General features: G+C 41.9%; 1 protein-coding gene across 1 annotated transcript in view; it reads left to right on the plus strand.

Annotated features, from left to right (window-relative positions):
- Positions 1-24227, plus strand: part of ROBO2 (roundabout guidance receptor 2) — an 892879-nt gene that overhangs the window by 88339 nt on the left and 780313 nt on the right. Inside the window, exon 2 of the mRNA XM_054974970.1 lies at positions 7035-7361. Within this exon, the coding sequence (XP_054830945.1) occupies positions 7035-7361 (327 nt within the window). The remainder of the gene's footprint in view (positions 1-7034; positions 7362-24227) is intronic.

Consider the following 24227-nt stretch of genomic DNA (forward strand, 5'->3'; position numbering starts at 1 on the left):
GAGATCCATCTTGTACCCCATGCTGTCTGCCATCTACGTGAAACAGCTGGGGGAGATTGAGAAGGGATGCAGAATACTCAGCTCTGCTTCTTTTTAACATCTCCGTCAGGTGGGTCTGTGAAAGTCCTGAACAGATGAGTGGAGGCAGTAATGGGAGGGACAAATTCCTCCCCCCCCTCATAATTCAGTGGATAAAGGATGTTACAACTTTATCTATATTTGAATGTATGAAATATAGATGACAACTGCAGATAAGATTTATTTTTAGATATTTGGAAACCTTTTATGGATGCTTATGTGTTGATTTCTTACTATTGTTTGTAGGTCAGCGGTTTAGGCACACCTACCCTGACCAAAGGACATTCTGCTGATGCTCATAAATGCTTAACAATACAAAGTGTCTTTCTCTACGTGCAGTTTCCCTGTCTCTGCTAGTAACTGGTTAACTGGATGTTAGCAAAGACAGACATCTATTTCCTTATTCATTGTTCCTGGGGATTATGCACAGGCTATGCTTAAATAAAACGACCACTGCCCGGTGGGGCAGATTGGTGTTCGAATCTTCACCCTGGGTCGTGTCATTCCTACGTGTGGCACCGCGAACAGGGACCCCGCTCATCAACGCCTGGCATAGACCCCTTGAGTGCACTCCTTCGTCGCTGTCTCAGTGACCCCTTCATTGGTGAGTATGGGAGGACAATTTTCACATGCCCAGCGCAGGCATTGAGAGGAACTCCGGTTCCTGGTTCAGAAGTCCGGCGGGACCGTGACTTCTAGTCAACTTCGCTCCTTGTTTCAGGAGCTTAATAAGCTGTGCCCTTGGTACCCTGAGGAGGGTTCTCTCCACCTCAAGGAGTGGGAGAAAATTGGCTGGGATCTTCATGCCCCGCCACGAGCTAATGTAGTTGCATACCTGGCACCAATGCAGGCATGCAGTGGAGAAGTTTACACCCGTTCCCACGACTGCTCAATTGTCTAAGGAATGCCCACCAAAGTATGCTGATGTGCAATTGCTTCCTCCAGCACCGCTCAGCTCCCCCTCCCCTCCCCAACCTTCTGCGCCTCCCGGTAAAGATTTCAATCCTCCACCTTCCGCTGGAGGAGTCCCAGGGTGGCTTGTGAGAGAGGTTCTGGAACATGAGCTCAGGCAGGCAAAATCCGAGGATGTGGCAGAATGAACTGAAATGCTTCCTATCTGCCCAGTTCATGTTACTGACCAGGTTGATGCTCAGGGCTGCCGGATTGTGGAATATAAGCCTCTCTCTTATCCTGTTCTTACTGGGTTAAGGAAGGCTATTCGAGATGTGGGATTGCAAAGCAGTTATGTGCAAGGCATAATTGAGGCTGTCATGCGTAATCATACCCTAGTTCCGGAGGATTGGAAAACCATGATTCGCATGCTTTTAACTCCTGCACAATATGTGTTTTGGGAAAGTGAGTTCCACCAGCAGTGTGTACTAAGAGGCGCCAATTCTGGTGGAGCTTACACTGATGAGCAACTCTATGGGGCAGGAGATTTCAGTGACCCTAATCGTCAGATAGTCTTACCTGCGGCTATGCTGGAGGTTGCTTCGCAATGTGCTTATCATGCTTTCCAGTGGGTTCCAGCTTCTGGCAAGCTGTCGCAGACCTTTTCGAGCATTCGCCAGAAAGCCACAGAGCCCTATCCAGATTTTAGCAACCGCCTGCAGAAAGCCCTTAAGCGTCAAGTTGATAACGCTGAAGCCCAAGAGGAGCTGTTGATTAGATTAGGTAAAGAGAATGCTACCTCTGAATGTCGAAGGGTTATCACAGGTCTGGGAAAAAACCCGGAGTTGGCAGAAATGATTAGAGCTTGCCAAGATATAGGAACCCCCTCCCATCAAGCCTCTCTGCTTGCTGTCGCTCTCCGCCAGGGTGTAAAGCCTGGTGGGAAATGTTTTAACTGCGGCAAGCCTGGTCATTTTAAAGCAGAATGCCGGGCTCCTGGGGGTGGGGGCGTAAAACCAAAACCTACCAGCCCAACTGGGAAAGGAAAGCCTCGAACCAAATGTCCCAAATGCGGCAAGGGATTTCATTGGGCTAGTGAATGCCGCTCGGGAAACTCCCGAGCGGGCCCGTCTCTGGCCCCAGTTCAAACAGAGGCAAGTCTAGGCTAGAATCCTTGCCTAATTCTACTATTTTCAATTCCCCAAGTGCCACTAAAGGCAGTGCGGGGATTGATCTTTTCCTACAAGCTGATCTTACTTTCCAGTTCCCCGGAGAAGTGCAAGTCGCACCGTTTCAGCTCTCTGGTCCTTTGCTTCCTGGCCATCTGGGCCTGATCTTACCTCGCTCCTCTAGTGGAAAAAAGGGAATCTCTGTAGTCCCTGGGGTTGTTGACTCTGATTATGAAGGAGTCATACAATTGCAACTGTGGGCTAATTTGCCTCAAACCTTGCTTCAAAATTCTGCACCCGCTCAGTTAATTCTTGTCCCCTATGTCTTGCCCGCAGGGGGAGCCAACCGTGAGCGTGGCACGGGAGGTTTTGGGTCTACCTCCACTGATTCACTCGTAGGACTGACTACCACTATCTCTTCTGCACGCCCCCAGCAACATATTTTTATCCAAGGCCGTAAGTTTAAAGGTATTCTCGATACTGGCGCTGATGTCTCTGTTCTCAGCCGCTTGCAGTGGCCCCCTGAGTGGCCTTTAGAGGCCTGTCCCAGTGTTTGGGGTGTGGGGGGCAAACAGGGAGCTCAGCAAAGTGTACATTTTCTTTCTGCTTCTCTTCCTGATTCTGATCGAAGGGTGCAGTTTCGCCCTTATGTTCTTGATATTCATGTTAATCTGTGGGGACGAGACTTGTTGAGACAATTTGGCACTGTTGTCACAGTGGGTGAATGAAATGTCTCTCACTGCTCTCCCCCTCAAGTGGCTCGCGAATGAGCCTGTGTGGATTGATCAGTGGCCTCTCCCTTTGGACAAACTTTCTGCTTTACACTCTTTAGTTTCTGAACAGCTAGCCGCTGTTCACATTGAACCAACGACTAGCCCATGGAACACCCCTGTTTTTGTCATCAAACAGAAAAGTGGCAAATGGCGTATGTTGCATGACCTCCATGCTATCATTGCCTGCATTCAACCTATGGGTCCCCTGCAGTGTGGGACTCCAAATCCTAATCTTATTCCTCATGATTTTCACTTACTTACTTACTTACTTATTGTAGATCTTAAAGATTGCTTTTTTACAATCCCGCTCTGTAAGGCAGATCGGGAGAAATTTGCCTTTACAGTGCTGGTGGTTAATCATCAGGCTCCCACCCAACGTTACCACTGGAAGGTCTTACCCCAGGGTATGTTGAATAGCCCCACTTTGTGCCAACATTTTGTTGACCGGGTATTACGCCCTTTTCGGGAAAAGCATCCACAGGCTCCTGTCTACCATTTTATGGATGACATCCTGGTGGGTGCACCCCAGATTCCACCAGGGTGGTTAGGAGACCTTACTCAGTCTCTCCACCCTTTTGGACTTATTGTGGCCCCTGAAAAGGTGCAAGTTGTGGAGCCTTATTCCTATCTTGGCCATCGGATGCTTCACTCCTTTGCTGCTCCGGTGGTTCCTTGTTTAAAGCTTCTGTCTCCGCTCACACTTGTAGCTTTGCAGCAACTCCTAGGCACCCTTAATTGGGTGCCACTGGAGTTTTGGGAATACTGCATCTTGGGCAAGTCTTTCTTGTAGAATAGTTGTATCTCTCTCATGGCTCTCACCAAAATATCCTTCCGTATCCTCATGCCACGACTGATCTCTGTGCTATGGCATGAGAGCGTGCTGTTGAGCACACTGGTCATGATTTGCTGTCTATCGCTATGCCTTTTCCTAAACATGATTTCAATCACCTCCTGCGTACTTTCCTGCAGTTTCAAATTGCTCTTGCTGACTTTGTGGGAGATATCCTCTTTCATTTGCCTAAGGATCACCGCTTTTCTCTCCTACAATCAGCACATATTTTCCTTCGATCTCTTCAGTCTCCTCAGCCTGTGCGCGCAGCGGTCACAGTTTTTTCTGATGGTGGCCGCTCCCAAGGAGCCATTGTTTACCAGAGCGATGGTCGCTGGATTACTAAATATTCAGCAAACCAGGCCTCTCCCCAGCGAGCCGAGCTTGCTGCGGCTATTCCCGCATTTCACACCTTTGCCCATCAACCTTTCAATCTTATCTCCGATTCACACTATGTTAGCAAACTAATTTCTCATGGCATTCCTTATAACTCCACTGGCCAAGCTATTGTTGAATGGGCTAATTGTTCCTTCAGAACCCTGTTGCAAAAACAATTAAAACAGGGGAAATATAGGACCCCCAATTTAGCAAACATTACACAGCAAGTCCATAAAGTTCTTTTTACTTTAAATCAATTAAATTTCTCTCAAACCCCAGGCACCATGCCTTTAATAACCTGGGGTTGAGGTTTTGCTTCTGATCTTACCCCTACAGGTCCTTTGTGGGTTTCTGCTAAGTGCATCTGTCAAGCGGATGACCAGCAAAGCGCAACAGGTCCTGCAGGCCAACAATCAGCCGGAGACACCCGAGAATCTGTGTGCTGCCATCTTTGCGGTTATAACTGCCAATTCACTTCTCATTCTTTGTGTGCTGTGCTGTTTTCTTCCTCCCGGGAGAGAAACCTCCCTGCATGACCGTTTAGATTATAACCTGTGGGAGCGGCTAGCCCGGCAAGTCAACACTTTGACCTTTTGCCTTGCAGCCTCTCTTGTTGGCGTTCCAGCGCTCACCATTGTGAACCATCGAACTCTTAGCAAAATAGCTTGCAGCCTGGCAAAGATAATAAACGCAACTTCTATTGCAATTGCTGCCCTGAATGCTGAGCTCATAGAGCTCCGCTGCGCTGCTTTGGACAATCGCACTGCCATTGATTATTTGCTGTTGTTGCACCATCAAGGTTGTGAATCTGTTAAGAATATGTGTTGTTTTAATGTGTCTGATAATTCAGAAAAAAATCTGTTCAGTTGAACAATTTACATAACCTAGCTTCTGATATTAAGCAAGATCTGCTGCCTTCCTGGTGGGCCTCATTATGGTCCTGGCTGCCTACCGGATGGCTTGGTCTCTTTGTCCAATACGGAATTGGGTTTTTAGCATGTTTAATTCTAATTTGTTGCCTGTTACAGTGTCTCCCTGCTCTTGTAACTATGGGGTCGAGGGTGATTGCTAAACAACCTCACGTGTATCCATTAATGGCCCCTCAGGCTTTAGCCAAACAACTGCGTTATTACAAACTGCATATTTCTGATGTTGAATCTGGCTTAGAGTCAGATACTGAACAGAAATGCTTGCTTTAAGGAAAAGAAAAAAGAGTGGAATGTAGGTCAGCGGTTTAGGCACACCTACCCTGACCAAAGGACATTCTGCTGATGCTCATAAATGCTTAACAATACAAAGTGTCTTTCTCTATGTGCAGTTTCCCTGTCTCTGCTAGTAACTGGTTAACCGGATGTTAGCAAAGACAGACATCTATTTCCTTATTCATTGTTCCTGGGGATTATGCAAGAATGCACAGGCTATGCTTAAATAAAACGACCACTGCCCAGTGGGGCAGACTGGTGTTCGAATCTTCACCCTGGGTCGTGTCATTCCTACAATTGTTGACATACATTTATTTCTATTATGTATGCGGTGTATTTTTATTTTTATTTACTAATAAAATATTTTAAAATATTGTAGGTTTTTAAAAATCTTTTCATAAAATTTTACTGATCGTTTTTATTTCTTGATTGCAAAGCACTTTAATAAAGGTTCCAAAATTAAACATCAACAACAACACCTATCACCCATATTTTCATGAAGGGTTATATTCACAAATAGGAGACCATTGCTAGCTTTTAATCAAGAACAATGTTAGTGGTGGTTGAGCATAGAACTACTCAAAGACAATTAATTAGGAGACTACAGTTAATATGTAGCATAACACTATTTTCAGAACTATATTGTATTGTTACTATCAAAATCTCCAGATTTTAACTCTCAATACTCAATTACACTACATTTAAACGATCGTTCATTATTTCCTCTTTGTTTATTATAAATAGCTTGTTTTCTTTTGCAAATTTAAACAGTCAGGATTGTGGGAACCTTTGAAATTCTGACACAGGGTGTTGGGCACAACTACAACATGCATAACTCTAATACTAACTTTTCAACAGGCAGGAGATCTGTTTAACAGGATGATGTTTTAAATGGATATATTGTTTCAAAATATTTTATTGCATACTCACAGATTACCTCAAGTGCTGCAATGACTGTGATTTAGTGGCGGCTGCTGCAAAAGCAACTTTTAAAAAATCTGCTCAGCCAATGAGATGACAGTGCCCAATCAGAGATCCTGCTGGCAACAGCTCCCCCTGACCCTGCCTACTTTTCAAAAACACTTGGCAGGTGCCAGAAAAGGTATCATTGGGTGTCATGGTGCCAATGGACACCACGTTGGAGGTCCCTGCTGTAGGAATTCTTATTTTAGTTGTAGGAAACTAAACTTGGTAGGAACTAAAATATGAAAGGGGCTTTAGATGCTGCACTGATACCTTGGTCTTGGTAGTACAATTGTTATTATAGAGGCCCTGAGAATCTTCTTTAAACTAGGTAGTTGAATCTCTTGGGAAAAGGGTAGCTAGTACTAGAAGAGAAGAGGGAGAATATAAAGGGCCTCTCTGACCCGTTGCTCATCAGTGTTGCCCCTTGGCATTGTATTTCTCTGGCATGTGTAAACAGGAAGGTGGAGCTCTCATTTAAATTCCACTGAATTTAAAAGTTTTGCTTACATTCAAATGTTTATTTTTTATATTGTTTCCTGTTCAGCTTTCCTGCAAAACAGCTGTGTGACTTCCAGCTGGAATGAATTGTGTGCATGCATGTTTGAATAATTGTATAAATACATCATCGTAGTACAATGTCTTAAAATATCCTTGAAAGTATGTTTTAATTTATTTCTTGCATACGTATTTCATTTAGAAATTACCAAGTAGATGTAAATGTGGCTTTTCACTTTTTCTTTTTCACTAGGATCTCGTCTTCGTCAGGAAGACTTTCCACCTCGAATTGTAGAGCATCCATCAGATGTGATTGTTTCTAAAGGAGAGCCAACAACTCTGAACTGCAAGGCAGAAGGAAGACCATCTCCCACTATTGAGTGGTACAAAGATGGTGAACGTGTGGAGACTGATAAAGATGACCCCCGCTCACACCGCATGCTGCTTCCTAGCGGATCTTTATTTTTCTTGCGTATTGTACATGGGCGCAGAAGTAAACCAGATGAAGGAAGTTATGTGTGTGTTGCAAGAAACTATCTGGGGGAAGCTGTGAGTCGGAATGCTTCTCTGGAAGTAGCACGTAAGTAATCTACATACATTTTATAAATGTATAACTTCATAAGTGGTGCCAAGCTAATAGATAAAATATATGGGAATGCATAAAAGAAAGTGTGCTTATCAGTCTTTCTGTGTGTATCTAGTCAGTTCAGTTGACAATAAATAACGCATGAATTGTATGAAGATACTATCATTCAATATATGGGACACTGGCAACTTAACTTTTTTAAAAAATCAAGTAACCTATTACTTCTACACGCGCAGCTAGCTTGCAGGTTGCTCATGTACTGTTGGAACCCTCATATATCTCAAACAGGGTCCTATCAAAAATTCGAATATAGGTCGCCTTTGTTATGAGAAGCCATTCACATGCCAATGTGAAACTCTATCTTAAAAGACTATGGAGGGCTTTTTTAAAATTGATTGCCTTTTTGTAACATTGAGCCATCACAGATGCATAACCCCCTTCTGTGATGGGGAAAAATGAGTTCAGGAAAACAAAGCAATGCAGATTTATTTGTGTTTGTTTTCTCTTTTGCTGTTAATTTTGTGCACAATCAGGCCAGGGTTGAACTCTGTTAAACTCTATTGATTATTTTCTGAAATTAGGCACATGTTTTAAATTTGTTTACTTTTGAGTAAATTTGTTTACTTTTTGAGTGGATGTTTCCCTGTATGAACATGACAAGTCTGAATAATATTCAGAACATTAAGTGAACTGCCAAAACAGAAATCAGTGTTTTGATTGGTCAACTGAATGTTTAACTGAACTTAGCTATGAGGAATGTTCTGTTATCTCTTGTGATACAAGTCTTAGTATTTAATTTGAAACTGACATTTTAATTATATTTGGAGCACAATACATTGCAAAAAGATTTGTGTCACGTCTGATTCTGTTACTACTGTATTGGAAAAGGTAAAATTTAAACAAATACTTCCCAGCATAACTGGTATAACTTTTTGAGCGAGATGCAGAGAAAAAAAATTCATGTTGGCACTGTTTTGTGTTAATAAACTTCCGTATTCAAAATAGATAGTATAAAAATGAATTTAAAATATATGACCATTCCCTACTTCCTTTGTTGTCAGAGTTGTTTCTTTAAGTGGTTGTAAGTTGAGTTTTAATTTTTAATTATGGAGTTGATTTTGTCCTGGTTTTACTGAGCATTTTGGAATCTGCCCTGATGGCCCATCTTTGTTCAATGGGGTGAGATATAAATACAAGCAAAATAGGTAAATATATTGATCATGGATTCACTGTGATTACAACTAGGAATGCTGTGGTAATGTGGGCAGTCTGATTTATGAAATAGGCACTGCAGATCTGTAGTTGCAACATAAATTCTGAACCCAACTTCTGCCATTTTTATACCAGAATCTTTTTTTCTTTTAGAGAAGAAAGAAATAGATGTTTAACTAAATGCACAACCTCTTGTACAAGCTAACTGTAATGTTTAAAAATAGAGGTGCACATCAGTGAAAGCAAAGGACAGCATCTGCATTGGTTATGCATTTGGATATACACCCAACATTTTTCCTAAAAGCAAAGATATCTCAGCCACTGTAGGGAGAATATAGATATCCTGGTAAAACAGAAAATACAGTGGGGCTATGAAACGTTTCTTGAGTGTCCCTAGTTTCTCCATAGAGTCTGTTTTAGGTGCTTAATGTGGCATCTGTATTCATGCAGCAAGCTATCTGCAACAGATTGCTCTCTGGATCATGGATTTTTTTTCCTGTACAACTACAGGCATTTTGGGAAGTTTGAAGAGGTGAGAAGAAAATCCATTCCACATGGCAAGCCACAGTAAATGAACTGCTTAATGTATTCTAGATGGAACATTTTAAAGTGGATTCCACATGGAGTGAGCTCACATGCTACTATAACAACACTATAGTGTTATAAATAAGTTTTAGGCAAGCACTCTAGGTGGTCTTGAAGCTCTCTGTACTTCTGTCCCCATGTTCTGGTATATCTGTATTGTATATAGTTGTATTTTACCTAATTTTTATCTCATCTAATGGGGTTTTGTAATTTTGTGACGGCCTATGGTTATGCACAATAAACTCTGAACTATTTATCTGTACTGCTTAATAACAGTACAGTCTTTAGTAACTTAAATTTTTCTTATATGGTTCATATAAATGGTAATTTATGACAGGCTTTAACAAATTTTCTTTGGACCTAGGACCTAGCCCCAGAGTTAAGAAGTCAGATTCATCCATACCAAATATTTGTTATTTATTTTATGTATTTATTAGATTTTTATACCACCTTTCCCTCAAACGAGGCCTGAAGAGGTTTACAACAATTGAAAACAATTAAGATAGATAGAGTTCAACGAGATCCAAACACACTGGAAAAGTGGGCAGATCTGAAAAAGAGATGATTTAACATGGATAAGTGCCAAGTTCTCCACCTAGGTAACAAAAATGCAAAGCATGCGTACTGGATGAGGGATACACTTTTGGGTAGCAGTGTATGTGAACAAGATCTTGGGATATGGGTGGATGGAAAGTGAAATATAAGTCAATGTGATGCAGCAGCAAAAAAGGCAAAGGCATAACATCCAAATCACAGGATTTAATTGTCACACTATATACCACGTTGGTCAGGCCCCACCTGGAGTATTGTGTGTAGTTCTGTGGGGGAGGGGGGGGCTCATTTCAAAAAGGAAGTGGACAAACTGGAATGGGTACAGAGGAGGATGATCCGGGGCTTGGAGATCAAGTCCTATGAGGAAAGACTGAGGGATGTTCAGTTTGGAGAAGAGAAGGTAGAGAGGAGACATAATTTCACTCTTTAAATATTTAAAAGACTGTCACTTAGAGGAAGGAAGGGAGCTGTTCCTCTTGGCAACAGAGGATAGGGCTCATAATAATGGGTTTAAACTACAAGAGGGAAGGTACCAGCTGGATATTAGGAAAATCTTCTTCACTTTAAGAGTAATTCAGCAGCAGAATCGGCTGCCTAGGGATGTGGTGGGTTCCCCCTCATTGGAAATCTTCAAGCAGCAGCTCGATGAATATTTGTTGGGATGCTTTAGGCTGCTCCTGCATTGGGCAGGGGGTTGGACTAAATGGTCTGTAAGGACCCTTCCAACTTTATGATCCTGTGATTCTATGTTAAAACTAAAAACATAACACTGCAATTAGGTGTTCCCAGAAATACAGTCAATAGTAAAAACAGCAACCAGGTGGCAAATATTCCATATTAATCATGGCTGGCTGAAGGCCTGCTGAAATAGTTCAGCATTGCAAGCCCTGCAGAACCTAAATAGATCCTGCAGGCATGAGTATTGTCAGATAGAGCATTTCATCAGGATGGGGCCACCATGGAGAACACCCTTGACCTGGTGGAAGAGAAACGAGCCACTCGGGGCCTGGCAGCACCAGTAAGCCATGAGATGAAGAATGCAGAATGAAGATTGTGGGGGATCATATTAGGAGAGCCAGTCCTTCAGGTATGATGGGCTGTGTAGGGCTTTAAAGGTTAGAACCAGCACCTTGAATTTGTTCCAGAAATCAAGTGTAAGCCAGTGCAGCTGCCGTAAAATAGGTTGCATGTGGGCAGACAACGATGAATCGGTCAAAAGTCTAGCAGCTGCCCTGCATGAATTATTGTTGTGAGGTTCAACTGAGATAAGTAGAGGGCCAGCTGGCAATCCCTGCAAAGTTGGTAGAATACTGTAGACTCCTGCTTATCCAAGGAGAACAGGGTATCCAACCAAGCCCCCAGGCTCTTCACAGAATGAATGAATTACTAGAATTTACTTTACAATAAAAAATGTATGTGTATGGTGTTATAAAACATTTTTTAAAAAGTTTAGGAAAAGTATGTATGTATGTATTAAATATAATTATATACAACTTTTTCCTGACATAAGCTCAGTTTTCTGCTTTTGGAAATCTGATGTTACCTTTTGCTACCCAGCCAGTAGTTACTGAGATCTTTTGAGTCCACAGTTACCACTGCTTTGTGATCTTCAGGGCCGGATCGAGGGGGGACGGGGGTAGTCTGCCCCTGGCGCCACCAAAGAAGGGGCGCCAAGTGCATCTGCCAGCTGCCGGGATCGTGCCGGCGGCAGCACGAACAGCTGAGTGGCTGCCCGCGCAATTTGCCTGCCCTGCAGGACAGGGAGCACGCGGCAAGCTGGCTGCCCTCTCAGCCAGGCAGGTGAATGACATGGAGGGCTGGGAGGCCACCCGCGCCACTCTCCTGCCCCGCCGAGGGGGCGGCTGGCGTGCCACGCACTCCCTGTCCTGCGGGGCAGTCAAATGGTGCGGGTGGCCTCCCAGCCCTCTGTGCTATTCGCCTGCCCGGCTGAGAGGGCAGCCAGCTTGCCATGCGCTCCCTGTCCTGCTGGGCAAGTGAGTGGCACGGAGGTCTGGAAGGCCGCCCGCGCAATTCGCCAGCCCTGCAGGACAAGGAGTGTGCGGCAAGCTGGCTGCCCCCTCAGTGGGGGAGGCAAGTGGCACAGGCGGCCTCCCAGCCACCCACACTGCCACCGCTCCACTGATGGCACGCCCACCATGCGTGAGGATGTCATGGAAGTGATGTCATCACACAGTGTTGGAAGCGTGCGCGCGCTATGCGCGCACACAAGCACAGCCAGACTTGGGTTGTCCTGGGCGCCAACAACCCTAAATCCAGCCCTGGTGATCTTGACAGCAGTGCCTGAGTCAGTAGCATGAAGTGGAGAAAAAGCAGAGAAAAATCTAGGAAGGCAGAGAGTCTAGAAAACAAGAAGAAAATAAAGGTTTGGAAAAAGAGAGAGGGAGAGGAAAATTGGAAGAGGGGTAAAAATGGTGGTATGGGGGAGAAAAGCATGAATTGGGGGAGGGAGAGGAAAAGGGGTGGATGTGAAGGCTGCAAAGAGAGATGGAGTGAAAAAAGATGATGCAAACCTGGAAAAAAGAGGGAAGAAATGTGGGATGGGGTAAAATGGTGGGAGAAAACCTGGGGAGAGGGAGAGAGAGAAAGAGAGAAGGAGACAGGAAAAGGAGAAAAGTGGAGAGAGAGAGAGAAAAGGCTGGAGAGAGAGAGAGGAAAACATGGAGTAGAGAAGGGAAGAAAAGCCTGTAGAAAAAGAAAGGGAGGATAGAGAGGGAACCTGAGGGGGCTCAACAGATAGATAAGGTGGGGACAGTATATAGGGATAGGATTTTCTCTGTTGTGGTTTTTTTCAGGTTCCTAACTTGTCAGAGACTATATGGAAAAATATTTTCTGGATGAGAGTGTTAATGTTCTGAACACTTCATGTTGAGTTTCTTGGTGATTTAAAACTGTATTAGCCATTAGCACATATATTAGACCTTTTTAAGTTAGCTAGCATATAACTGGTTCTATTTCTTAAAGCTAAAATATTTAACACCAAAACCAGAATTGGGAAGATATATATTTTGAGTAATCACCTTGGAGCAACTGGTTGTGCTTAAATTTAAGAAGTACTTCATTGAATTGAATATCACTGAGTGATCTCCAGTGACTGCAAAGAGTCTCCAGTTACGATGTGTTCAATCTCTTGAGATAACTTTTTAACCACTGCAGCTGGTGGCAGGTCATGCATGAACTGAAAATCAGATAAAAAAGAATTCAGGTTTTTTTTTTAAAACCCTCTTGGTTTCTCTGACAGGTTTTTTTTTAAAAAGAAGGATAAAAAAATGTGAAATCTAAGACTGAAACCATAGAAAGAGTTTTAAAACGGCATCATATACCTAACACCAGATCATCTTACTGTTTTTATAGCTTTGAAGTTTAATAGTCTCCAATTAAACTCTTTGAGGGCTTACAGAGAAGATTTCTTGGCTCATTATATTAAGCACTCTTTGTCTTTCCTTAAACCGAAACGGGGTTAGTGTTAGATGCACAATTTGAGACTGATAAGATGGAACTTTAAAACTGCCAACTAGGAGAAATTTGAACAAAATCCATGTAATATCTTTTATTAGAACCAACTAGATTGCCAAGTTTTCATGCTCACCAGAATTCTTCATCAGGTTTATGATTGCCAGCTTCAGGTTGGGAATTTCCTGAAGATTTTTGGGGTGGAGTCTGGAGAAGGTAGAGTTTGAGGAAGGACCTCAATGGGGTTTAATGCCATAGAGTCCACCCTCCAAAGCAGCCAAAGCAACTGATCTGGAGATCAATTGTAATTCCAGGAGCTCTCCAGGCACCAACTGGAGGCTGGTAGTGGTATAGACTATATGTTACAAAATCTAAAAATCAGTTCATGATTTTAAGACCTGGTCTTGCTGCATTGCAGAAATGGGTGAACTCAGAAAAGTTTTCTTTAACAATGGGAGATAATCCTTCAGTATTACATGAGGTGACATTTATTTCTGAATTATTGGGAAAGTTGGGGGATTTTAAAATAGAGATATTTTCTTTGTGAGTCTTAATTAGGAGTCAGAAATGTACACATGATAATATAGTTTGGTGCTTAATCTGTTCATTATATATATTTGTACATAATGCATACACATACTAGGGAAGAGTTTAGTGTGAGATTAATGTCCCAGGTCATGGACTGACATGACATAGTTCTCTTACTTGGTGGTGGATGCTCAAGGTCAATACCTTCACCATGTCTGGGTAGCCAATAGCTATATCTTGTGTAAGATTGTTCTTCTGACCTGAAGTACTCTGAAGTTGTTTCTGTCAAGCCCTAGGACATTACTTAGGAAAAGCTCCTGTAACCTGCAGTCTGTAGGCCACAGAACTTCTCTGTGTGCCTCGAGAGGATCCCATCTTTGTCACTAGAGCAAAGTATGATAAAGAAGAGTTAATGAAGAAAGTACATAACCAATGGGTAACATTATTATAACCACGAAGGAGGAAAATTTCAACTAAATTGACCGCTAGCAAAACCAACCTGAACTGAATTTTAAAATGAAACTGCTTCTGCTAAGAATTCCAGCACTCCGCAAGCTGGAAGAGCAATCCACCTTTTCAAAATTTTTGTTGTTCATTTCATTTATAGCCTACCTTTCTCACTGAGACTCAAGACAGATTAGAAAATATGAAAAACAAATTCAGCTAAACAGCAGAAATCTCAAATAAAAAATCAGTGTAGTTGGCTAGGACCAGGGCTGCTAGGTAACCCTACCTTGAAACTGAGGGGCTCCTTGCGCAGGGGGGAGGTCAGTATGTTTTGGGCTTTTGCTTTTGGTTTAAACTGGAAATGACATCAGGTGCCTGCAGAGCATGTGTATGCCATTCTTCCATGTTATCTGGCCAGCTTTCCCACACCTTCTTCCCTGGGGTGCCAGGGGCGGCAGATGGGAAATCCCGTGCCCCCGGTGGCGTGCTTTAACTATATGAGGAGAATCACGAGTCGGTAACCAAGTCAAGTATCATGAGATCCTAACGAAATAAAGTATTAACAAGCAAATACAAAATCAATTATTTGTTATTATTTCATAATATTAACCAATTGCCTTCATCAGGGTACACGCAATCTTCACCTTCTTGTGCATACAGTGCATACAGTACAATTGATGAAAATTCCTATGAACAATATTAATACATCACTCAAAAGGCTATTTAAAGCGGTTTATGACAATGTCATAAAGATGGTTGTTGTGGGTTTTCCGGGCTGTATTGCCGTGGTCTTGGCATTGTAGTTCCTGACGTTTCGCCAGCAGCTGTGGCTGGCATCTTCAGAGGTGTAGCACCAAAAGACAGAGATCTCTCACTGAGAGATCTCTGTCTTTTGGTGCTACACCTCTGAAGATGCCAGCCACAGCTGCTGGCGAAACGTCAGGAACTACAATGCCAAGACCACGGCAATACAGCCCGGAAAACCCACAACAACCATCGTTCTCCGGCCGTGAAAGCCTTCGACAATACAAAGTCATAAAGGTCATAGGATCATAGCCAAGTGTAGATCCGACTGTGCAGGATGGAATGAACCATCTAACAGGCAGACCGGTTCACTTGGAGGGTCCCATTTCCGTTCTTTGTCAAAGATGGTTAGCGAGCCGATGTCATTTTCAGTATTCCAAAAGCATCCTATTTAAACACCGATATCCCAGACGTCAGATAAAGCTCCTTAGGAAAGCCGGGGAGCTAGCATCCCTAGCTAGGGCTGAAGAGTTGGAAGACAATTCAAGCAAACAATATTTTGTTTATTTAAAAATACTGTCTAGGGCAAGAAAACAGTCAGTGTTAAGGTTTCAGATACCATACTGAAGAAAGTGTTATAAAAGGTGGAAGACACAGAATTGCAGTAAATAATGTGTAACATATGTGTAATACATTGCAATGTATTATAATTGGTTATCCTTTACAGAAGCAACTTCCCGAGCTGATCTATTATACCATAGGTCTGATCCCTTTATAAAAATGCCCTTCTGAACCTTTCTGTTTTGCTCATTTTGCAAAATGATAGAAAGTTGCTGATTTTACCTGTTTGTAGGGTGGCACCTTCAGAAAACTTTACTCAGATGAGCATAGCTGTGCCATGGGACAGAGCAGAAAGATGGTCCTGCAGGTATGGAGGTCCAAGGCCATTAAGGGTCTGTTGCTGAACTTTGAATTGAATCTATTAACTGACTGGTGACCAGTGGAGTGACTGCAGAATCAGAGTGATATGAGGGCTGTCAGGATGTGGAAAAGAAGAAATACTGGGTTGGGGGTATAGGAGGAATTTAGATGTCACCACTAGTTCTTCTGGGTCTAGCAAGGCATCTCGCCCCTCCCACACTGTTCCTTCTTTTTCACATCCTAGCGGCCCGACATCCTTTTCCCTTTCCCTATCTTTATGTACCCCATCTTCAGCTTGCCTCCATCCTGCCTCCTTTGCCAGTAGCATCTTCTCAGGAAAAGTCTGCCTGGTTGCAAGGTGCTGCTGACAGTAGTCAGGGTCCTGTGGTGTGGTGGCTGCTGCTGCTGGGCCTAGTTGATTAGTGACTTCCTCCACCAAGCTAGATCGTGTTGAGAAGTGCCTGCCACTTAGGGATGCCATACCCCCGCTGGGTACAGGAGATCCCCACCCCACCCCGCCCCCCACACCCCACCCCTGGCCAGCAGGAGGAGTGCACCTTCCGTGCGTGCTCTCCTGTGGCACTGCACGCTCCTGTGTGCTGCAGCCGCCTGGATTGGGCCCATTTTGGCCCGGATCAGGCCTGGATTGGGGCCACTGCTGAGCGCAGGAGTGCTCTTGCCCTCCACAGTAGCCCAAAACATGCCTGTTTTGGGCTTGTTTTGGCATAGAACGCTCCTGTGCTCTGCAGCAACCCAAAACATGCCCGGTTTTGCCTGTATCAGGCCTGTTTTGGGCCACTGCGGAGCGCAGCCATGCCTGGGTGAGTCATCCAAGTCACATGATAGCAAGTTACCTGGTGGTTGTTCCCAGGCCTGGCTCTCAAAGGCCAAAACTGCCATGAAAATGATTTTGTTCCTTGTCTGCCTTTTCCCGACAGAAATCAAGGTTTGAAGGTTTGCAATAGTGTTGTGGTTGCCTAGCAATAGCCACAGCGGGCATCCATTTCTTAAACCTATTGGTGCTCTGTTTATCATTTGGGAGCTTTTACCCTCCATGAATTTTGTTCTGTTCTGTTTTTAGTTTTTGTATTTTTCTGCAAAACTTTTCTCAGGTTTGAAAAAAGACCTGTCTTATTTGTCCGTTGCCCCTATCTCTGGATTTAAGTATCCATAGATAGGGCCATATTGAGAACAAGATATATGTACTTTTTGCTTTGTCCTCTGCCACTTAATGTTTTCCTGAATCACATTTCAACCCTTAAGTCATACTAATTTTTTTTTAAATCAGAATTTTGGCTTTAGAAATTTCCGGGCTGTTTATACAACTTTCTCTTAAGTACCCCTAACAGCATTTGCTGCAACGTCTTCTATCAAGTCTCAGCTCATGAGTGGCGACTGTACCGTCAAGTTTACAAGTAGATTCTTTATGCATGACTGAATTATGCATGAGCATCAGTAACTCTGCAATATAGCAATGAATGAAGAAGCAGAGCACAGAATTAGAATTTTTGCTGAATACGGTTATAGGTACCATAACTTCAGCACTTTACAGGAGAAATCACTATAATTGTGGCCATTTCCACACATTCTAAAAAGAGTGCCCCACTCACTGAACACTGGCGGCTTCACGAACGGATGCAGGCAGTTTTGCTTCCATTTTTGTGGCACTGCATTTGTCTGCATTTGTTTTGCAAACTGAGACATCAGAAATCCTATAAAAAAGCTGCCAGCATTCGGTGAGTGAGGCGCTCTTTTTAGGATGTGTGGAAACAGCCTTTATGTAAATTTATTAAGTATGAAGTTACTGTTCTTTATATTGAGAGACAATGGCATGAAAAAGAATATTGAATAAATCTTAATTTTAGAAAAAAGGACTGGTGCTTGACTAAATTCCAGTTTAACTAAAGCTGACCACAAATCAGCTCACCGGTTTTTTTAAAGTCAGTTATTTTATTATTACCATGGACTTTTAAAATTTTTATCTCGTTTCATTTTAAAAAAGCTTGGTGGAAAGCATGTAGGGTTTGCTTAAATGTCTCATGGCACTAGATAAATGATTTGTTACTGAAAACTGTTGTCAGCAACAGCTTCTTTTGTTTTCTTTTTAAGGGCTCCTGAGAACAGCCTACTGTTTCATCTTAACAGAAGGCATTAGGACACATTCCTCCAGATCTCACACATGATGTCATGTTGAAAACTTCCCTCTCTGTTAGCTGTGAAACCTGTCCAATATATAAAGCAGATGCATTAAGGCAAAGCTGAAAATGCTGCTTTTGAGTGGTTTCTAATATCCCATCTTAAAGGAACGAATATTTTAAACATAGGTGGATAAACAGATTCTTTTTCTTTTTCTTTCCAGAAGTTGTCATTATTCATGGTTTCAATCTGCCCATTGTTACTAGTATTGAAGAATTGTTGGCTTCCATTAGTACAATGTAATTATGTATTTATATGTGCTATGTGCATAATGTATGTATAATATACATATGATGTTTATTGCAGATTCATTGCACAAATAAATGTGAGAATTGCTTACTATAAATGGGAACAAATATGAATGGGAACAAAAATGTGCATATGAACAAGTAGGATATGAAAATGTACAAAAATAGACACATGACTTCTATTTTTACATGGATAAGAAACATTGAAAAATGGAAATTCAGATTGAATCAACTTTAAAGGGCCACCTTTTATGTATTACGCTGTTTTTTCCAAATAGTTGCTTGAATGTGGATTCTTATAAAACATTTATTACCCCACTGAGTGTAGGCCTTTCTTTTTACAGTTGTTGTGTAGATATTTTTTCTCACTTGATGGTATCCTACCGGCAAGGTATGGTAGATCTAATTAAGATGGCGGATGCAGAGCAGACCAGGCAAGAGACCAGCATGATCGTTTCAATACAGAATAGCAGCTATATGTTACATAGATGTTTAAAAAAAACAGGAAGTGGGATTGAAGAAATGGAGTGAACTACTTTCCATAAGAAGACGGATAACAAGAAGTTGGCAACCTAAGAATCACAGCTGAGCACATGGGAACATTTGAGAAGAGACGGTCCATTAGATATGTGAGTCCTATGCCATGAAGGCCTTTAAAGATTGTAACCAGAACCTTGAATTGAATGTGGGGACAAATTGGAAGCTTTTAAAGACAGGCCGGATAGGTTTTCATTGGCTTGTTCCAACAGTAATCAGTAAGTGTGCCGCTTTCAAGGGCAGCCCAGTATGGAGTATATGACAGCCCTAATCCAACCACAGGGTTACGTATTCACACAGTGCCTAATTAACTCACTGCCATGGGAAATGTTGTTGGGTGCTAATACAATTGTCTTTAAAAGGTTTAGCCATATTCATGTCAATGGCTATTAGCTATGATAATTGCATGGGGGCATCAATGTTCAGAGGCGGCGTAGCTCTGAATTGCTTAGGGAGTAATAGTATGAGGAGTGTTTAACCTTGCGTACCCCTGCTTTACACCTTCCAGGATGACGGTGTGAAACAGGATTCTGGATTAAATGTACTGTTGGTCTGATCAAGCAGGATGCTTGCTTCTTCAAACCATTTTTTCACACCATGTTGGGAGTACATTGAAACTGCTTCCCAGCTAAGTGGTATTGAGAAGAAAAGATGAATGCCAGAAAGGAAGGAAATAAATCCTACTAGCCATCAAGGCTATTGTAGGTGCCCAACCCAATAATTAATATGATATAAAAGTCTGGACAAGGTCTGGGCAAGGATATCCGATAGAATGGAATATTGAGGAGGTGGGGGGCATTCTACAGTTAAAAGTTGTTTTCCTGAATACATGCTCAAGATGTGGCCTTCTATTTAGATCTGAGAGGAAGAAAAAAAATATCTTGCCAGTTAAAATTTGATTTACATCTTCCCCTAAAAATACTTTAGTCAGAAATTTGAATGGAACCAAGGCTCAGTAACATTCTATTGTAAGAGGCAGCATGATGCTAAATGGAATAAGTTCCATGGCTTTTAGTGGAGTTTTTTGGATGCCAATTGAATTGTGGTTCTAAACTAATAGTCCTTTGAAATCTGAAATGATTAACTAAAACATGTTTAAAATATTAGTAAAAACATGTATGAGCAAGCAACATATCCATATTTAACTTGATATGGCTTCTCCTCATAAAATTAAAGTTGCTCATTTTTGCTTTACCAAATGTTCTGTGGAAAATAAGATGCATTAGTTCTTAAAAGTCATCTTCACACTCCTAAATAAGTTATAACATTCTCAGTACTGTGAAATAATTAAATTCTCGGTGATAGATCAAATGTTTTTGCAAGAATGTTATTTGGTTTTCATTTTTTAAAACTATGCTTATTTTTTTTAAGTTTTGGAGAATAAATGCAACTTGAATTCTATTAAATATTCACTGGTATCTTATTTTAAAGCACACCACAGAAACAATAGAAATTATATCTGTAAAAATTTGAATTTGTTAGGAACTGGTACCTCTTTTAGGGTTAGAAATTCTGTAGAACCAAGCAGAAAATAGTATACCTGCAGCTGATTATTCTTAATGAAGATCATGAGGCATGTTTACAGAGATAGGATTTCAATTTCAAGCACTATAGCACCATTTGGAAGGAGCAGAAAGAGCATGCAGGTCCTAGCATTGGCTGTGACTATCTCTGATCCAGGCAGTGTTGGTGGCAGCCCCCAGAGATAGCAGCTATAGCCCCGGGTGTTAAATATGAGACAGCAGCTTGATCTATCGACCAGTGTAAGAGGGGGCTCTGGCCTAAATGAAAATTCATGAAAAATTGATGAAGTCCCCAGATTATTTTTTCCCCTTTTCCTGTGTTGTGCCAGTGTAGTGAGGAGAAATTAAATGAGGTGTTGAATGCTTTAGTGGCAAGAAGGTTGTGGTTCAAAGGTCAAAAGTCATGAAGAATCTGATCATTTCCCCCATCCTTTCTCCTGAAGCAACACAGAAGTCACTTATTAGCTAGCTTTTACTTTGAATTCTTGTATATATTAAAATAAAAGGAAACAATGTTTAAAAGTTGGATGTTTTCCTCCAAGGACAGCAGGTTGCTGATACAAAAGAATGTACATGATTTAATTCTTAATTCGTTCAGAGAACCAGAAGACATATTGGATTCTTTAGCTGAATGGTGAATTTTTGGTATCATCTTCCAACTGATTTCAAAGAAAAGGAGAAAAAAAAAGGTCCTGCATTATTTATAGGTCACAGATTGCTGAAATAGTACGCTCTGGACCACTGTCCAAACATAATGATCCTGTTTGCTTTAAAACCAAAAACTAAATTGATGTTTTATCTGCAGTAGGAAGAGAGATTACAGCACTTGACCGAGTTTAGCAAGAGCATCATGCTAAAATATAAACAAAATCTTTTCACATAATATATCTAATCCTGTTTTGTGTCCATCAAGTCTATAAAAATATAAAGATTAAATAGGGCACACTACATGATAGACTAATAACTGTTTTACAAGATTGCTTTCAAATTATGAGAGCGGTATTCTGATGCAATTAAGTTTGATAAAAGTATCTAAGTATACAATTACAATATAATTGACAAGGCAAAATGAAATTACTTACTTGATGCACTGGGTGTCCATAGATAGTATCTAGGATGAGACAACAGTTTTGCATATCTACCTGAAAATAGTCCTGTAAGGTATTAAGATTTTTCAAAGTGCATGGTGCACTGGGATTGTAGAATAGGAGGAGTTTATTATGATCCTCCTCTTACTACGTGCTCAAACTGTTCTTAGTCTACTTGTAAGAATGTTGATACAGCTCTATAAAATCACACTGTTATTGCAATATGTTTAGTGTATTATTGTGAGGTATTTAACAAGGTACTGCAATCATGCTGCTGAAAGCTAATCTCTAGTGACTTCAGAACACTGTGTCTACCTTCAGACAATGTGCTAATAAAATTCAGTGTGTGGTGACTAAAATCTGTGCATTTAAATAGATCTAAAAGTAATCCTTTTGAACTTTTTCTGAGGATACAGGCAATGTTTTATTGCATTATGAGTCAGCCTTTGATAAAACATCCCATTGATCTTTTTTAGTCTATCAGAAGCTGGATATCCTATATTGAACTTTACCATGTGAGTGAATCGTGCAGGTTAGTGTTGCTACTACGACTCTTGGTTAAAAATGTTGTATAGAGAAGAATTCTTCATGGAAAATAATAAATTATCACAGCTGTATACAGCAGGGGTCTCTCCAGTGTGCACAATAACATCTGCTGATACCTTTCCTGGTGACCCCCAAGTGCTTTTAGGAAGTGAGTGGGGCCAGTGGGGCTCCTGACCAACAGTACTTTTGGTTGGCCATTGATCTGATTGGCTGTGCAGATTTCTTCCTTTTTTTTTTTTTGGTGGCAGCTGCCAATGTAGTATTGGTTTTAGTCTCTCTCACCCATCTTCCCGGTGTATTTTGTAAACTATCCCTCTTCTCTCCTGTGCTTGGGTTTTCTCTATGTGTAGCTCCACTTCCTGCAGCAGGCATTTTGTGGCTGATCATACTACCATGTATCAGAATTCCGAATGTGGCTACGGGCTCAAAAATGTTGGGCACCCATGTTACACACTCTCAGGAAAACTGAGCTATGGGAAGCAATTCCTTTATAGCAGCTATGCTACTTCAGTAAAATCTTCATTATTTTGATGATAATAGGATGTAGTTTTTATTATAGTTGCTAAACTGCAGCTCATCAATGTGCAGCCCACCCAACAACATGAAAACCGTCCAAATGTTTTCCTGATAATTGTAGTGAATCTTTGCTCTTAGAATAGTGTATCAAAGGGTTGTTTACAGCAAATAGGCTCATATATCTCCAGTCATCAACCTAGTTCCTTTAATGTTTGAAGACATTGTGAATACAAGACATGCTTGAGCACTTTTTGATTCAGCTTGCATTGGTGGTCATGTTTTGCAATCACAGGAGCTGAATGTTTGCCAGGTTGTTTGGCACATAACTTTACAATTCGATCCTATCCAGTGGGGAAATACTTCATCGGTGCACATGCAAAAATGCAGTCATTATCCTCCTACTGCCACCATACTCCACTATTAAATAAATACTTATAAAGATTACATTTGAAACCCTAGTTTTCATGGGACAGGGAGATTGATTTCTCTCCTTCGTAGGCACTCTGCTGCTCAATTCAGTTCCCTAAACTTCCTAAGGGGAAAGGGGTGAGGTTTGCTGGCACCCAAAAAAAGAGTCAGTGAGAGTGGACATGCTGAGGAGAGCACATACACCGTATAGGAGGCACACAGGAGGAGGCCATTGCATTGTCCCCTGCCAAATTTTCTATTGCCTCATATACAAGCCGTCAATACTTTATTTAGGTTTCTCACTATTCTCAAGTTGTATAAACGTAGCCTTCAGTTTCTGGTATAAAACTTGTCCATTTTCACAGACCAGTAGGGGAGCCATTTGCCCCATTTGCCTCCTTTTGGCAGGCAAACCCTCACTGAAGCACCGCCATTCCCCAGCAGCGCAAAATAGACTAGTGAGAGCAAATGAACAGTGGAGAAATGACCTCCAGTGATGCCATGATGTCATTTCTGGCTGTGTAATCTGAAATAATGTCACCATGTTGCCATACACTACCATCTCACTGAAATGTTACAGTTTTGCCATGGAGATTTGGGGAAATGCTAGAGTGTCCCATGACACAGTGATGTATTCTTGCCAGTCTCCCACCTGGGTAGGGGATCCCCACCACCTGTATGCCACCTCCAATCCCACTCAACATGGCTGGCAGGCGGGGAAAGAACCTGGAGGAAGAAGAGTGTGTGCTCCTATGTTCTTCTGTTGTGCTGGAAAATAACATTTTCTGGCATGACGGAAGAACTGCGGGTCATGCTGAAGCCCAGTTCATTAAAAATCACTTCTAAATGGGCAATTTTTAATGAATTATGCCTCAGAATGATCTGCAGCTCCCCTGTTGCACCAGAAAATGACAATTTTTCAGCATGTTGTGGAAGCTCTGGGTTGCACCGATCCCCAATTCATTAAAATTGGCTGTTTGGAGCTGATTTTTAATTAATTTTGCTTTAGTGAGACCTGCAGCTCACCCATTACACCAGGGGAGCACACAGGAAGCACACAGTAAATAAATACGTGCACACAGGAAATACTGTGCCCCCCAGGCTCCTGTTCCCTGGTTTGGCACCTGTGGTGCCTGACAACCATACAGTGATGTCACTTCCAGTTATACAGCCAGAAATGATGTCCTGGCTGCCTTCCTCCTCTTCCTTGCTTCTGTTCACATTGCCAGTGACTTGAATGCACAGCGTCCCAGATGACCCTTGCCTTTCAGCTCATACTGTGTATGTTTACTTGAAAGTAAGTCCTGTTTTGTTCATTGAAGCTTAGTCCTGGGCAGG

The sequence above is a fragment of the Eublepharis macularius genome, chromosome 3, assembly GCF_028583425.1.
Source record: "Eublepharis macularius isolate TG4126 chromosome 3, MPM_Emac_v1.0, whole genome shotgun sequence".
Classification (NCBI taxonomy): domain Eukaryota; kingdom Metazoa; phylum Chordata; class Lepidosauria; order Squamata; family Eublepharidae; genus Eublepharis; species Eublepharis macularius.